Source organism: Malus domestica, chromosome 15, assembly GCF_042453785.1.
Source record: "Malus domestica chromosome 15, GDT2T_hap1".
NCBI classification, from domain to species: Eukaryota; Viridiplantae; Streptophyta; class Magnoliopsida; order Rosales; family Rosaceae; genus Malus; species Malus domestica.
In genome coordinates, this window is record NC_091675.1 from 5,338,467 (window position 1) to 5,354,987 (window position 16,521).

The window sequence follows — 16,521 nt, forward strand, 5'->3', positions numbered from 1 at the left end:
CTACTGTAGTTGAACTAATTAAAACATAACATTCAATATATGATGCGGTTTCGTTTTCAGTTTCGGTGCGATTTTGAAAACCCAAAACCGAAACTAAACCGTTTTCTTTGCCGCAGTTCGGTTTCGAAACTGCAACCATTTCAAAATTGCAAAACCAAATCCTTCGATTCGTGTTTCGGTTTCGGTTTTCGATTCCAAGTGCCCACCCCTAGCAGCTAGTGGAACTAGGTAGGAGTGGGATTTTCATAACTGTAGGCAAGCGATTAGCTACAATAAAAGGGAAGAATGACATATCATATGCGATTTGAAATAGCAAGAATTTTGGAATGGACCATCTAATAGTATGGATCAAGTGAATGATGAACAACTGAGTTTGCAACCAAATATCCAATGGCTAAGGATCCGACCAGTATCTCGATGCATACTACACTCCGGTTCATATTTGACAAACTCTTAAAATAGACAGATACTTAGAATTTCTTAAGAATTTCTTAAGAATTTGAAATCGATGTTATTCGTAATGGTAAGAATGATACTCTATAATACATAAATATGTGACAAGAAAAGAGCAAAAGTGTAAAAATATGGTGAATAGAACTTTCAAAATGGTAATTTGCAAATTAAATAAGAAAAAAAATGTTGAATTATAACAACTTTGTTATTAAATGGATCTTTATGATCACCATATATAACCAAACAAAGAGTTTGTCTTATGCACGCATGCATGCAACGGCTTTTGAATATATATGTGATATGTGTGTGTGTGTGTGTATTAGTGCTAATTAAGTAGCTTATCTCCAACACAATACTGTAACATTATTGCATGAATTTGTTTCATGCAACCACGCAGATGAGATAATAGATTTTGATGGGCCACGCATATATATGGCAATCATATCAGTATCTCATAGTTGACTATGCCAATCAACTTTTGTTTGCGCATCAAAAGAGAGAATATCCCAAAAACTGTGTCCATCTGGGCAAAATATTTACCCAAAAAAAAAAAAATCTGGGCAAAATATTATTTATATTCAAAGAAACTTCTGATTGGAAATATGAATGAGGTTATGTAGTATTACTGCGGTGATTCAGTCCCATCACGACCGCATAATTTGACTTGTCATGCACCGATTATTGATGAATTTATCGTGCTGGTTGCATGATTCATCTTCATGCATGTGTCTGATATACACGTACCAAGTGTCGCATTTTACAACTCATAAATGATTCAATGAGCCGTTCCAACCGTCTATTATATTTTTATACGAGGGGATATTTGTACCTAAATTATTCTAAGAGAAGAGGAGAGGATTTGAACTCGAAATGTAGGGCGTAGATGAGAAATGTCGGAACAATCCATCACTTAAGCTCGTTGCAAAATCATATGAGGTCGGTAAGATTTTATCACAAAAGAATTCAATACAAATAATTATTAAACCACTCAATATAAGTTGTATTCTGTTATATTCGATTTTGAAGTTAAACTTTACATTCTTCGACAAAACTGAATGGAACAATTTTAATAACATACGTATTTCAATTGCACTCAATTGACCATTGCCCACACAAAAAAAAACCATTTCCCTCTATTCTTTCTCACTTTCTATGATCCCTATCCTTTGTATCAATTGTCCTAGTGCGACAACCCTACTGAATTTTTGAATGCTCCTAGTTTAAATATGATAATTCCTCTCCTAGTTCGAATAATAATTTCAGCATTCGATGTTTGACGATTCATAAGGTTGGTTAATAAATTAATACATTTTTGCGCATGTTTGGTATCCTTAATCTAATTCTCATGCGCTGGATTAAGTTTTAAAGTCTTGAGTTTGAATTCCATGCGAAAACTACATATTCTTATTACCTCTCGTTATTTGTTCGAGTCCAACCCAGTCTTCATGAAGAATGCGTAGGGTTAGGACCCAATTCATACACCAACCAAAAGAGGTCTATCAAGCCGAACTCCAACACAGGTTTGTAAGTTTGTAATATTTGGGCTTCTATCTCATATATTATGGGCCTAGAAGAACAAGCACTTCATACCCAAACCAGTCATGACATAAGAAACTTCGTGGGCCTGGTGCGTCACATGCCCCGACACTGAGTCACTGTACAAAGTCCGCTGACCGTTGTAGCCGTTAATCAAGACACGAAAATCCGATCCGACGGCCCGTATTTAGTCTCCAAAGGCAAACTAGGGTTTTCGAAAGGCCACGCCCTCACCGACGCACCCTATATAAGTGAAGCAGTTGACTCCCCAGCCGGTGCGGTGCAGTTTTTTACTCTGCCCTCCTCCACATCAAAAACCCAAAAAAAAAAAATTTATTTCATTTTCCGTCCGTCGTGCCGGTTCGGATTCCGGACGATTTATCCCCAAAAAATCTCAGAAAAACCAAAAATTCGGTCGCAGTTTCATTTCCGGTCCTTAGGTTTTTGCAAAATTTTAATTTCGGTCCTTTGAGTTTGCAAAAAAAAAAGGAAATTTTGAAGTGAGGGTTTTGTGATTTTGGTGTGACATGGCTCAGATTCAAGTTCAGCACCACCAGCAGCCTCCTGTGAGCGGCCCGAACAGCGTGGCGGCGAACGCCGGCGGTGCCCCCCAGCAGTTCGTTTCGACGTCGCTGTACGTTGGGGATCTTGACCAGAATGTTACCGACTCGCAGCTGTACGATCTGTTCAACCAGGTCGGTCAGGTCGTGTCGGTTAGGGTCTGCAGGGACTTGAGCACTCGCCGATCTCTCGGCTATGGTTACGTCAACTATAGCGGTCCTCAGGATGGTCAGTCTTCTGATTAATTTCACTTTTATTGTTCTTAAAATTATTTAATTTTTTGGTAATTGTTGGGAGCATGTTGTATTTAAAGTTTGCGTTTTTAATATGAATGTTTGAGGAAATTAAAAATTTTGATTGGATTACTATTGGGGATTAGTCGAAATGGATTATTGAGTTTGCGATTTGAGAATTTACATTGAATACGAGATTTCGATGTCCAGGTTTTATGCTAATTTGCCAAATCAGGTTGACTAGACGCACATTTAGGATGGGTTAATACTTTGGAAGTTGTCTATTTTTGATGGTGACATTGGGTTTATTTGCGTATTGAATTTTTCGCGAACAGAACTTTACGCAACATGTGCTGCAATTTGATTTTATCGTTTTTAACCATGCAGCTGCGAGGGCACTGGAAGTTCTGAACTTCACTCCACTGAATAACAAATCAATCAGGATTATGTATTCGCACCGGGACCCTAGTATTAGAAAGAGTGGAACCGGAAACATATTTATCAAGGTAGCTATTTTCTTGATGTACTTCACTGAGATTCCTCTCCTTTCCATGAAGTATGGTGTTGCTTTATGGGTTTCGGCCTTATGCTAATTCTTTTGGGTGAATGCAGAATCTGGACAAGGCAATTGACCACAAAGCATTGCATGAGACATTTTCTTCGTTTGGAAATATTCTTTCTTGCAAGATAGCCACTGATGCCACTGGCCAGTCAAAGGGCTATGGTTTTGTGCAATTTGATAGTGAGGAAGCTGCTCAGAGTGCAATAGATAAGTTAAATGGGATGCTGCTTAATGATAAGCCAGTATTTGTAGGACAATTTCTCCGCAAGCAGGAGAGAGACGGAAATTGGAATAAGACAAAATTTAACAATGTCTACGTCAAGAATGTATCTGAATCTACAACAGAGGATGAGTTGAGGAACATTTTTGGCGAACATGGACAAATTACCAGTGTTGTAGTGATGAGGGATGGGGAAGGCAAATCAAGGTGTTTTGGTTTTGTCAACTTTGAGGATCCAGAAGCTGCTGCTAAAGCTGTTGAAGCTTTGAATGGAAAGAAGATCGATGAGAAGGAGTGGTATGTTGGGAAAGCTCAGAAGAAGTACGAAAGAGAGCTTGAATTGAAGGAGAGATTTGAGCAGAGCATGAAGGAAGCCAGCGATAAGTTTCAGGGTGTCAATTTGTATATCAAGAACTTGGATGACAGCATCAGTGATGAAAAACTCAAGGAATTATTCTCGGAGTACGGTACAGTTAGTTCATGCAAGGTTGGTGAACGTGCTTCTTTGATTTGTTAGTTTTACCTATGCTGGCAGGGATCTGAATTAACATGTTATTCTTTGATTTCACAGGTTATGCGTGATCCTGATGGAAACAGCAGAGGTTCTGGTTTCGTTGCCTTTTCAACTGCTGAAGAAGCTTCTCGAGCTGTATGTTGTTTAACTCTTGAGTTTGTATAAAAGAATAAAACCAGAAAACCTGTTATGTGAATTACATGTGATTTACCTTAATTCTGTACTTCCAGCTTGCTGAGATGAATGGCAAAATGGTTGTTAGCAAGCCTCTGTATGTTGCACTTGCGCAAAGGAAAGAAGAAAGAAGAGCAAGGCTACAGGTATGACCAACTTGGAGTGTTCCCTGAAGTTTGATGGAGCTTTTTTGTTTTTTTTTTTTTCATTTGTTGTTTTCACCATTAGATTAATACATATGTTTTTTTCAGGCTCAGTTTTCGCAAATGAGGCCAGTTGCTATGGCACCTTCAGTGGCTCCACGTGGTATGCCAATGTACCCTCCTGGTGCTCCGGGTCTAGGGCAACAATTTATGTACGGGCAAGCACCTCCAGCGATAATTCCTCCACAAGTAATGATTGTCCATTTTCTATGTTGATTTTCGTTGATTGTGGTTCATGTTTGATTATTCTTTCTCAACCTTTTTTCTTTTTTAAACTGTGCAGGCTGGATTTGGTTACCAACAGCAGCTTGTGCCTGGATTAAGGCCTGGTGGTGGACCAATGCCAAACTTCTTTGTTCCAATGGTCCAGCAGGGTCAGCAGGGCCAACGCCCAGGAGGCCGACGTGGTGCAGGTCCAGTGCAGCCAAACCAACAGCCTGTGCCAATGATGCAGCAGCATGTTAGTTGAAAAGATGCAACTTCTATACTTATGCTGAGATCTGATTTTGTTTGCTCATGTTTCTGATGTTCCTATTTTCCTTTGTGTTTCAGATGCTGCCTAGGGGACGTGTGTACCGCTATCCACCTGGTCGCAACATGCAGGAAGTTCCATTTTCTGGAGTCGGCAGTGGTATGCTTCCAGTCCCATATGACATGGGTGCCATTCCTATGCGTGATGCTGCAGGTGGGCAGGGTGTTCCAGCTTTGGCCACTGCCCTTGCAAATGCCTCAACTGAACAGCAAAGGACGGTAAGCCCTTTTTCTTTTTAGCTCCTTTTAAACTATAAAAAGTGACATGCATTAGGATTGATCTTGCTGAGCTTTGCTTATTGATTTATCTCTTATTTCTGGGCAGATGCTTGGTGAAGCCTTATATCCCCTCGTTGACCAGCTGGAGCATGAGTCGGCAGCCAAGGTGACAGGCATGCTTTTGGAGATGGACCAGACTGAAGTTTTGCATTTGCTCGAGTCACCAGAGGCTCTAAAGGCGAAGGTCGCAGAGGCCATGGATGTTCTGAGGAATGTTGCCCAACAGCAGGCTAACAGCAGCGCCGACCAACTGTCTTCATTGTCTCTTGAATGAGAAGAACGGCATCTGGTGATGTTTTTCTCACAATGCGGAAAGACTTTGGTAGAAGTTTGCGTTTGATGTTTTGAGTTATCGTAGTGTTTTGGAAATTGGAAACATAGACTTGATTTCTTCATTTTTCCCGCAATTTTTTGTTTGATTGGGCTGTATTGATATACATTTACCTGGCTTGCTTCATGGTTTTGGTTAATGAGTTTAGACATTTGGCTTGGTCATAGTTTTGTTTAATTACTTGACATTTTATATTTCTTGTGGTGTTTGAAATTGTTATCCGATTCATCCTAAACATCAGTTGGTAAACCATGAAAGGAAGAGGAAATTGCGACTCCTCCCCACCTTGCCTTATTCGGTTGGTAAAAAGGAAAAGAAGAGGAAATTGCGTTACATTTATTAGTCAAAAAGTCTTACGCGAAAAGTCTAACCCACCTTCCCCCTTCAAAAAGTCTTACGCGAAAGGTCTAACCCACCTTCTCCCGAATAAGGGGGTCGGGGGAAGGAAGAGGAAATAATATATGCTGATAATATGGGGTTTTAGATTCAAATTTCGTGGATGAAAAATTTAATAACAAATTAAGTTTTTCATTATGTAACTTAATTATACTTTTTTTTAATGTAAAAATATATCGATGTACTAATAAAAAAAATCACTTGTATAAAAAAAAAAAAAAAATACTTGCGTCACAGGACTTAATATTTAGCTCGTGACTCAGTCCTGTAATCTCTACGTAATGGGTAATGTCAGCACTTGGACTAAACACTAATAAATCCAAAATCCAGGGGCAGCAACCTGCAATTGCATATAAAAACCAGATCAGCTAAAGCAACAGATGGAAGTATCGATCAAGAAATCAAAGCTGCCTAGTCACATTGTGCAAATCAAAACAATACCGGGAGCGAATTTTATTCAGGAAATGGATTCCGAGCACGTAAAACAAATTTCAGAGTGCTTTGTCCAGCCACACCATGCTCCTCAAGAGTCAAAGCAGCCCTTCTACTTGGCACCTGGTGATCTTGCCATGCTCTCGGTACACTATATCCAGAAGGGGCTTCTCTTTCCCAAACCACCAGAAGCAAAACGGGATCCGAAAAACTTCATCGATTCTCTGTTGGAAAGGCTCAAGCAGTCTCTTTCCGTTGCGCTCGTTCATTTCTACCCGCTTGCAGGTCGCTTCGTGACCGAGAAATCCGAGGACCCAGCCTCTTATGTGGTCTATGTGGATTGCAACAACAGCCCTGGAGCCAAATTCATATATGCAACTCTGGAGATGTCCGTATCTGACATTCTTTCACCGACTGATGTCCCGTTGGTGGTCCAATCGTTTTTTGATCATGACAGGGCAGTCAACCATGACGGCCACACCATGTCTTTGCTGTCGATTCAGGTCACGGAACTTGTGGATGGTATTTTCATAGGGCTTTCCATGAATCACAGCCTTGGTGATGGAACCTCGTTCTGGCTTTTCTTCAACGTTTGGTCTGAAATCTTTCAAGCACAAGCGCAAGAAGGTCATGATCATTTTGTAGCCAACATCTCGCGCCCACCTGTCCTCAAGCGCTGGTTTCCGGATGGTCATGGCCCAATCATCAACCTGCCCTTCAAACACTCTGACGAATTCATTGGCAGATTTGAAGCTCCCCCACTCAGGGAGAGAATGTTTCACTTCTCATCAGAATCCATAGCCAAACTCAAAGCGAAGGCCAACGCGGAGTCTGACACCACCAAAATCTCTTCCTTCCAGTCCTTATCTGCCCTTCTCTGGCGCACCATTACTCGCGCGCGTTGTCTGGCACCAGATCAAGGAACCAGCTGCAGGCACGGTCTAATATCTTGGGCATATCCTCAAAACTTCATCTTTCATTTAAAATGTCCACATATTGCTTGATAACCATGACTAACATGGATATTCAATACCTTATACAGGTTGGCTGCGAATAACAGAGGAAGAATAGACCCACCGTTGTCTGGAGACTACTTTGGGAACTCAATTTACCCCGTTAAATCAGAAACTGTTGCAGCAGGTGAGTTGCTGGAGCATGGGATTGGATGGGCAGCATGGAAGTTGCACGAGGCAGTGGTTAACCACGATGACAAGGTGATACGAGGGCAAGTTGATGCGTGGCTGAAGTCTCCCTCTGTGTACCTGGTAAGTTATTTTGATCCACTAAGCGTGATGATGGGGAGTTCACCAAGATTCAACATGTATGGAAACGAATTTGGAATGGGAAAAGCGCTAGCGCTTCGAAGCGGATACGCACACAAGTTTAGTGGGAAAGTGTCAGCGTATGAAGGACGCGAAGAAAGAAGCATAGACTTGGAGGTGTGCCTTCCACCTGATGCAATGAGTGCTCTTGAATGTGACAAGGAGTTCATGGAAGCCGCATCCGTATCGCAGTATTAGTTACATGCCTTGTTCGTCTGCAAAATTTGTATAAGTTCGTACCCAGTGCACAAGTGCACAAGGCTCCCGCTTTACGCAGGTTCTGGAAGAGGTGAATGTCGGCTAGCCTTACCCCCATTTGTGGAGAAGTTACTCCCAAGTCTCGAACTATGCTGCAAATTAAACGTAATAGAAAAATAATATTTCATGAATAAGTGCTTATTTCAGAAGATTTGAATAAAACAATTTTCGCAATGAAGTTTGGAGATAATGATAACTACTGTCAATGTTAGTCAATATGTTAGATGGTAGTTGGTAGTTGGTACCTTGAAGTTTGAGAATGCATCTGTTTTCTTCAACCAAATTGAATAATATGCGTTGCACCCGGGCTCAAGTGTTCGTTTTCCCCTTCCACAGTATCGCTTGTATTATAAAAATTAACTTTGACTGAGTCCTCTGATCTTTCCATACACTAAGGAGACAAATTAACAGTTGCACCAAACAATCATACGTAAGATATATTCTGAAATCACAACAACAAAACATTTGGATCACAAATAAATCAAATCAATATAACATAAGGATCGACTAATTATATTAAACTTATTTGTAGAATACGGAAGACATGATTATGAAGGTGAAGCCATTGATCCTTGCAAACAAAGTAGAAGTAGTCTTCTACTTCCAATACCTCTCAATGAACTCTACTATCGAAATAGGCTTATAGTTTTCGTGAGTTTCAGTCGGTATGGAAGCAAGGATGGCTCCTAGGTTATATAGCTAGGGTTTCAATCAATTCCTCCCTATTATCGGAAAGGATATCAACCCAAATCATATCTCATCAATTATAGTCCCATCATGACTCTTGTTGATGCACAAAACCAGAGATCTTGGAACAACGTAAATCCGACCATGAATCTGCATGAAATGTAAATAACACAAGATGTATCGTGGTTCACCCCAAAGTTTGGGCTATATCCACACTGATATTGAGCTTCTCTAATGAATCTGAGAGTGAGAGCTTGAGGGGGTGAGGAGCCTTAGGAATTGACCTCCTCTAATTGTGAGGGTGAGCGGTCCTTTTATAGAATAAGGACTCATCACTTATTACATATTTGCCCCTTCCTTTATCACATAATTACATTTAAGTCCCCCGAATATTTGTACGATATCTAAATACGAGGCCCTAAATATGGTATAAACAACTCTTATTCCTTGTATTTACTTAATAAATGCCCTTAATTGATTGCATGTAATTAGGACTCCAATATGTATATTTCTTTAAGGCACCGAGAGCCCTAGAGATTTCATTAACTTGATTGCCAAGTCAATATTCCCTTAATTATTCTCGGCATTATTCATTGTCATTCACAAAATGATTTTACATCATAAACTCCAAAGCTGCCGCCTGCAATTCCACATAAAAACAGACCAGCTAAGGAAAGAGGAACTCTCAAGAAATCAAAACTTTTTAGCCACATTGTTCAAATCGAAACGATACTGAGTAAATTCTTTCAGAAAATGAGCTCCAAAAATGTCAAACAAATTTCAGAGTGGTTTATCTACCCACACCATGCTTCTGAAGAGTCAAAGAAGCCGTTCTACTTGACACCAAATGATCTGGCGTTGCTTTCTGTACACTATATCCAAAGGGGCCTTCTCTTTACGAAACCACCAGAAGCAATATTAGATCAGAAAAACTTCACCAATTCTCTGTTGGAAAGGCTCAAGCAGTCTCTTTCCATTGCGCTTGTTCATTTCTACCCACTCGCAGGTCGCTTGGTGACCACAAAATCTGAGGACCCGGCTTTGTATTTGGTGTATGTAGATTGCAACAACAGCCCTGGAGCCAAATTCATGTATGCAACTTTGGACATGTCAATCTCTGACATTCTTTCGCCAACTGATGTCCCGTTGGTGGTCCAATCATTTTTTGATCATGACAGGGCAGTCAACCATGATGGACATTTCATGTCTTTGGTGACGATTCAGGTCACGGAACTTGTGGATGGCATCTTCATAGGACTTTCCATGAATCACTGCCTTGGTGATGGAACCTCGTTCTGGCATTTCTTCAACATTTGGTCTGAAATTTTTCAAGCACAAGCACAAGGAGGTCATAGTAATTTTGTAGCCACTATCTCACGCCCACCTGTCCTCAAGCGCTGGTTTCCAGATGGTCATGGTCCAATTATCAGCCTCCCTTTCAAACACTCAGATGAGTTCATTGGCAGATTTGAAGCTCCCCCACTCAGGGAGAGAATGTTTCACTTCACCGCAGAATCCATAGCCAAACTCAAAGCAAAGGCCAATGCGGAGTCTGACACCACCAAAATCTCTTCCTTCCAGGCTTTATCTGCCCTTCTCTGGCGCTCCATTACTCGAGCGCGTTGTCAACCACCTGATCAAGGAACCAGCTGCAGGCATGGTCTATTAATATCGATAATTATCCTCGAAACTTAGTCTTTCATTTAGTACATTACAATCAATTTTTTTTATATGATATTTCGATATCTTCAGTAACATCAATATTGAATACCATGATTACAGGTTGGCTGCGAATAACAGAGCGAGATTAGACCCGCCACTGTCTGGAGACTATTTCGGGAACTCAATTTACCCCATTAGTTCAAAAATGGTTCCAGCAGGTGAGCTGCTTGAACATGGGCTTGGATGGGCAGCGTGGAAGTTGCACGAGGCGGTGGTTAACCACAATGACAAGGTGATACGAGAGCATACTAATGCGTGGCTGGAGTCTCCCGTTGTGTACCAAGTGAGTGTTTTTGAACCATCGAGTGTGACAATTGGGAGTTCGCCAAGATTCAACATGTATGGAACTGAATTTGGAATGGGAAAAGCGGTAGCACTTCGAAGTGGGTACGCACACAAGTTCAGTGGGAAGGTATCATCGTATGAAGGACGCAAAGAAGGAAGCATAGACACGGAGGTGTGTCTTCTACCTGATGCAATGAGCGCTCTTGAATGTGACAAGGAGTTTATGGAATTTGTCTCTGTATCACATTATTAGTCACATGTCTTGCTCATCAGCAAAATTTGTATGCCGCAAATGAAAGATCATGTCATGTCCGCAATGCTTAAGAAGAGCTTATCAATAACATAAATATGCTTAATTTTGTAGTAAAAATGACAGAAAAGTGGATTAGGAGAAATAAAATAGATAATATTTCAAGGATATGCTTGAATAAGGTGTATATAGAAAAAATAATTAAAAATTCTATCAAGTCCTACAGAATTCAGCCATGAATCCATGATCAATTAAATCATTAATTGGTGTTAGTTTAGATAGATACTAGTTATATTATCTGTTTAAAATATATTTCCCTCCACTTTTCTTCCCCCTCTATTTCCTGTGTCCTTCCTTCCCACCTACCAAATACTGTGTATGTAGATTGAATTGAAGTGGAGAAAGAAGAATTTGATGTCAAAGTAAAATAACATGTTGACATGTCAAGATTGATTGAAGTGGATAAAGAAACATTTAGATTTGTGTCCAAAAATCAAGATGATTATTAGGTTTTTTGTCGAAATAGGTTAAGTCCATTATTATCTTTTCTTCACTTTTATTTTTTTTATCCTCGTTTTATTTTTTTTAAATATTAAAGAAATTAAAATTTACTTAATATTTCCTAACAAGAAAAACATACGAACACAAATTCATTTGCAAACCCTACTCAAGTAACACATATATGAATGTGTAGTATACCTATAAGCAAGACGTGAAATCTAACTACTTAAATCCGTATAGTCCGTCTAGGCGTTAGGCCCGAGCCCGCCTAGTGCCTAGCATTTTTAGAACATTGCCTATAAACAAGACAGATAAATATGTGATATTATATAAAAAAAAAATATATATATATATATATATATATATATATATCATATAGGCATATAAATATAATTACCTGTGAGTTGATTATAAAAATTAAAAATAAAATAGTTTATAGCACTAGGAAGACCAAGAATGAACAAAAACCACGAAATAGAAATAAATAATTGACGAGATAAATAGGAAGAATATTTTTTATGATAAATTTGATCATTAAAGAGATAATTATGAAATAAAATAATAAAATTTAAAAAATTGAACTCATTTTAATAAACTTGACTGTTTCTACGATTGGCTCCAAAAATTGAATTTCTATCAAATTTTCCCTTTTCTTTTCGGAATACCAAATTTGTAGAGCATTTCTTGCGTCGGACAATTCCGTCATTTACCAATTTTTAGATTAACAAACAAATTTTTGTCAAAGAAAAACGACATGTTGACTGACCACGACAGCCGACACACTTTTAGGAAATTCTTGTCCTTTTCCAACCTTGCTGGAGTTTTGACCGCCACGTGCCCGTCGTGCAAAATACGTCACACCTCGTACATATGCGACCATTAATTAAACTTACAAAATGTTCGGATTTGGAATTTGCAATGTCGAACGGTTGGCTCCCCACTTTGACCACGCTACCGCCACCCCCACGACATGTCGTTTCATTCTCAACAGCCACGTAATCCAAATAAAAGCACGGCACCATCGGAATGGCTGAAATGCGCGGGAGCACGTACACCTCAGCCGCACCGGATCGCCAAGGCCGGCACGTGAAAGCTTCGGGGGCACGCTATTTCATTTGCTTGATAAACCCCAGAGTCCCCGTTTCGTAAACCCCTCTTCGCAGTAGAAAACCTCCGCAGCTCGAATCGGAAATTCCCGAAAACCCTAAAACAAGCTGACGATCTCCACTTACGCATGGGAGATCCTAAAGCGACGTCGTTGCTTTCGCTGGCTCCCGGTTGCCGATTCTACCCCTCGGAGGAGCAGCTCCTCTGCTACTACCTCTCCAGCAAGAACGCCGCCGAGGCGGGGAAATCGGGCGGCTATGATTTGATCAGAGAGCTCGATTTGTACGAACACGATCCCTTCGAGCTGCCGGAGAGCGCTTGCTATTCGTACGGCCACGGAGGGAGGAAGCGGCACTGGTTCTGCTACACGGTTAGGGTTTTGAAGGAGAGGAGGGCGAAGAGCGGGTATTGGCGGAGGAAAGGGAGGGTTAGGGACGTGGTAGGCCGCGGAGGGAAGGTGGTTCTGGGGAGGAGGTCGAGCTTTGTGTTTTATTTGGGGAATTCGCCAAACGACGCCGTAAGGACTGATTGGGTTCTCTATCAGTATGCTCAGGTCGATCATGTTAAGGTAATTTTCGTACATTGTCGATTTTTCAACATTTCGGTTTGGATGAAGGAGCATTGCGTTAGGGTTTGAAATTCTTGTAGAATTCTTGTTATATTTGTTCTTGTTTTGTATAATTTGGTTATTGTTATTGTTGTATCAGTGTCATATATTGCATGATTCTGGTTGGCTAGGGAAAGGGTAATTTTCCTTTTTTATTTATTTGATTAAATTGTTGAATGTTTGAGTTGAACGAATAATTTTCCATGTCTATTGAGTTTGTTTGCCAAGTACGTTAGTTATCAGAAATGTCTCGTTAGAACCCAATAGGCTGTGTAAGCAATTAAGCATAGACGAATATTTGTTTGGACACGGTGAGACGTGAGTAGGAGTGTAGGTGTTGAAACTCGCTTTTGCAAATTTATTCTTCATGATGTTCAACCGTGGTCTAGCTTTGTATCTGATTGAGCATTGTACCTTGTGGCATGTAACTGATACACCCTTTAGTCATTACTGCACGGTTCTAAATATAATCGTGTGTGTGCACAAGAGTAACATGTCGGATGTCTGTTCATGTGCAGGCTGCTTTTGTCGTGTGCCGTATATTTGTCAGATCTGGTAGTGGAAATAGAATTTCAGATCATGGTTTAAGTTCTTGTGCTGAAGAAAGCGCTTGCACTGTTCGTCACATTGGAATTCAGCATGATGGATTTCATACTCCCAATATCAGTGAAAATGAAAAGCATGGTGACACTTCTGTGCCTAGGAAGAACGAGATGTCAAAATATCCATTGAGGCTGGACCGAGATCTTGATGATCGAGTCATGACAGGGCCTGTTTCTATATCAAGAATTCAGCCTAATGAACAGGTAAAGGCACCTTAAACAAATTCTTGTGCTACAACTGTTATGCTACTTTCATCCTTCACATACATGATATTCTATACTTAAATAACGACAGAATCTTACATAGCTGCTCAATAGAATTCATCTATCAATTGTTCATATATCCTAACTGTTTCAATAATTTACACCGTTTTTCATTCCGTTACATCAATGGTACTCTGCCTTATTTTTCAGACCAAAAGGACATCTTGTATTTTTATCCAAGTCTTCTTAGATTTTTGCCTAGAAAGTTATGAAGTTCGTTACCGTGATATTTTTAAGAAGTTAATAATTATAGTTTTCTGTTGGGAAGCAGTGTCTTTCATTAGCATCAGACATTTTCCGATGCTGTTTTGTGATAGGTTTGCACTTTGCAATCAGAAATATCCACATGCTTCCAAACAGATGAAAAAAGCAAAAACCTATTGTTGGAGTCTTAACAATCTCAAAACTGTCATTTCACAATCCTTATAAATTTCCCGTTTTGTTATTTTATGCACTTCGTGTCTCAAAATTATTGTCTGAAGTTTGCAAGACGGTGGCGGCTTTTGAAATTTCTGTTACTGGTGTATACTAGTATACTATTTATTCTAAGTATATATGAAGGACATCTCATTACATTACATGCTTCATCTTATCCTGTTTCAAATTATAATGCTTTCTTCTAAATTATTTGGATTTCTTTCGGTGCAGGTGCCAGCATCTGTGCTCGGTGGTAGTAATCCAATATTGCTTGATAATTTGGCAGCCAAGCAGTTACTTTCCATCATGGAGGGTGATTTTATAGAGTTGGATGATCTCATTGATTGAGCATCCAATATAAATATTAAAGGAACTGGATCGTTCTTATTAGAGGGGATCTTGAAGACTGGATCTCAAAGAGGTGGAATCGACCTAATTTTCAGGCTAAATTACTGAGGTGCTACATTTTCACTTGAGACAAACTGTTCATACACTGTTTAAATGCGCGACAGATGATGAGAAGGGTTTAAGTACTGAAAACCCTTTAAGAAACATTAACGGATGAAGTATACTGTTGATTATGAAGTGGAGAGAGATGAATGGCGGGCACCAACGCCTGTAAAGGTAATAGTTACATATATTGTTCTACATATTATATTTCAGTCCATGCGAGGAAATATTCATTTTGCTTTCATTTGGGGATGCAGATTTGCTCTGTGCCTAAAAACGGGCAAGGGCTTCTTCACTGGAACAAGAAAGACTAATATGTATGATGATGGTAAATCCGATAACGAATCTTTTACCATCAGCTGCTTCAGTGGGTTTAAATCCTGCTGCCTTGTATTTACATTTGGATACTTTGAACTTGTGGAAAGGCTAGGTCTTTCCGTTGTCTTGCGCCTTCCCTTAGCAAGGCGAAATACGCTCTCTGATTCTGTGTTTCCTTTATCTCTCTCTGATTCCTGGGATTTAAGATTTTCCGACATTAATGATGGCATTCATTTGATAATTTGCTATGCATAAATTAAGCTCGTTTATATAACCTCCAATCATGTCACATTTCCTATAATTGCTCGAATTCATATATAGCTTACTTTGTTCTCGTGACTTCCGTCATTTTGCGGGAGGTTTCATTCGTTGTTGATATGCTTGTCCGTCTTGTTCATCTTCTGTTCTCTAAGAAGCTTTGTATTTTTAACCTTTCTATGTCTGTGTAAGACCCTTCTGGTTGGTTTCTCGTGTCTTTGCTGTTAGCTTTCGGCTTTGGTTTTTGTTTCCATGTACCTGTTTCTTTGTTCAGCCTTGGCTATTGCTGTTTTTGGGGGCTTCCTTTGGGCTTTGGGATGAAATCTTGTTTCAGACCCCCGTTCAAGAAACAAAAATATCTGTTGGTTGTTATTGACTAATTCATATCCCTGTACTGATTTTCTTAGGGCCATTTAAACACTCTTTGTGAATATGGATAATTGTTTTCTGTTCACTAAAAACGCTTTTAACTAAAGGTTCGGCCGAGAATTTTCAAACCGCTTCTGTGACCTAAAAGCGCACTTGGAGTTTTAATAAAAGTATTCAATTTTTAAAAGCGCTTATAAATGAAAGTATATGAACGATAAAAGCTCAATTGAAAACTGCTTTTAAATAACTTAAAACGTTTTTTGAGAAAATATTTTTGAAGTTTAAAAATATTTAAAATGCTTTTTCAAAATTAAGCCATTTTGGAGGCGTGAGAATTCGTGTCACATATGCTGTTGAGACGGTGCTGCAGTAGCTGAAAAAAGATGTTTTCGTTTTAAGTTCCCATAAAAACGTGCCTAACAAATTGGGGATTGTGTATTTTGAAAGACAAACCAGCTACATGCCTACTTGGCTTTACCATTCAACTCTTGACCAATTTCTGTAACAGTTTTGTGAAATTATGGAAAAATACTATTGTGTTCTTTATTTACTTTGAACGAATCTCTTCTAAAACTAACGCATGTATTGATAAATGTTATAGTCATATCAGATCTTTTCACCTAAATTTCGCTAAATTATAATTGAACATGGTTCATGTCAACACTCATATCAATAATTT

At 39.5% G+C, this 16,521-nt stretch overlaps 4 protein-coding genes across 4 annotated transcripts; all 4 read left to right on the forward strand.

Moving 5' to 3' along the window:
* Window positions 1-2,144: 2,144 nt before the first annotated feature.
* LOC103415435 (polyadenylate-binding protein 2-like) lies at window positions 2,145-5,761 on the forward strand. Its single transcript, XM_008353770.4, has 9 exons — window positions 2,145-2,778; window positions 3,171-3,289; window positions 3,396-4,052; window positions 4,137-4,214; window positions 4,310-4,399; window positions 4,505-4,645; window positions 4,740-4,916; window positions 5,009-5,206; window positions 5,313-5,761. The coding sequence occupies exons 1-9, from the start codon at window positions 2,517-2,519 to the stop codon at window positions 5,538-5,540; spliced, it is 1,950 nt and encodes a 649-aa protein (XP_008351992.2). The 5' UTR covers window positions 2,145-2,516; the 3' UTR covers window positions 5,541-5,761.
* A 349-nt stretch (window positions 5,762-6,110) lies between these two features.
* Window positions 6,111-8,340, forward strand: LOC103415436 (uncharacterized acetyltransferase At3g50280-like). Its single transcript, XM_070813506.1, has 2 exons — window positions 6,111-7,359; window positions 7,468-8,340. Exons 1-2 carry the CDS (start codon window positions 6,374-6,376, stop codon window positions 7,943-7,945), a joined length of 1,464 nt encoding a protein of 487 aa, XP_070669607.1. The 5' UTR covers window positions 6,111-6,373; the 3' UTR covers window positions 7,946-8,340.
* A 1,039-nt stretch (window positions 8,341-9,379) lies between these two features.
* LOC103455952 (uncharacterized acetyltransferase At3g50280-like) lies at window positions 9,380-11,117 on the forward strand. The gene is made up of 2 exons (XM_070813507.1): window positions 9,380-10,347; window positions 10,475-11,117. The coding sequence occupies exons 1-2, from the start codon at window positions 9,446-9,448 to the stop codon at window positions 10,950-10,952; spliced, it is 1,380 nt and encodes a 459-aa protein (XP_070669608.1). The 5' UTR covers window positions 9,380-9,445; the 3' UTR covers window positions 10,953-11,117.
* A 1,368-nt stretch (window positions 11,118-12,485) lies between these two features.
* On the forward strand, window positions 12,486-15,489 carry LOC103400158 (NAC domain-containing protein JA2-like). The gene is made up of 4 exons (XM_070813508.1): window positions 12,486-13,125; window positions 13,683-13,970; window positions 14,679-15,071; window positions 15,155-15,489. Exons 1-3 carry the CDS (start codon window positions 12,685-12,687, stop codon window positions 14,793-14,795), a joined length of 846 nt encoding a protein of 281 aa, XP_070669609.1. The 5' UTR covers window positions 12,486-12,684; the 3' UTR covers window positions 14,796-15,071; window positions 15,155-15,489.
* The last annotated feature ends 1,032 nt before the right edge of the window (window positions 15,490-16,521 follow it).

Bases quoted from the DNA above. Each gene is read 5' to 3' on its own strand.
- LOC103455952 (XM_070813507.1), top strand. From the start codon at position 9,446: ATGAGCTCCAAAAATGTCAAACAAATTTCAGAGTGGTTTATCTACCCA. The intron at 10,348-10,474 runs GCATGGTCTATT...CCATGATTACAG, and splicing joins GATCAAGGAACCAGCTGCAG to GTTGGCTGCGAATAACAGAG.
- LOC103400158 (XM_070813508.1), top strand. From the start codon at position 12,685: ATGGGAGATCCTAAAGCGACGTCGTTGCTTTCGCTGGCTCCCGGTTGC. The intron at 13,126-13,682 runs GTAATTTTCGTA...GTTCATGTGCAG, and splicing joins CTCAGGTCGATCATGTTAAG to GCTGCTTTTGTCGTGTGCCG. The intron at 13,971-14,678 runs GTAAAGGCACCT...CTTTCGGTGCAG, and splicing joins GAATTCAGCCTAATGAACAG to GTGCCAGCATCTGTGCTCGG.
- LOC103415435 (XM_008353770.4), top strand. From the start codon at position 2,517: ATGGCTCAGATTCAAGTTCAGCACCACCAGCAGCCTCCTGTGAGCGGC. The intron at 4,053-4,136 runs GTTGGTGAACGT...TTGATTTCACAG, and splicing joins GTACAGTTAGTTCATGCAAG to GTTATGCGTGATCCTGATGG. The intron at 4,400-4,504 runs GTATGACCAACT...TGTTTTTTTCAG, and splicing joins AAAGAAGAGCAAGGCTACAG to GCTCAGTTTTCGCAAATGAG.
- LOC103415436 (XM_070813506.1), top strand. From the start codon at position 6,374: ATGGAAGTATCGATCAAGAAATCAAAGCTGCCTAGTCACATTGTGCAA. The intron at 7,360-7,467 runs GCACGGTCTAAT...TACCTTATACAG, and splicing joins GATCAAGGAACCAGCTGCAG to GTTGGCTGCGAATAACAGAG.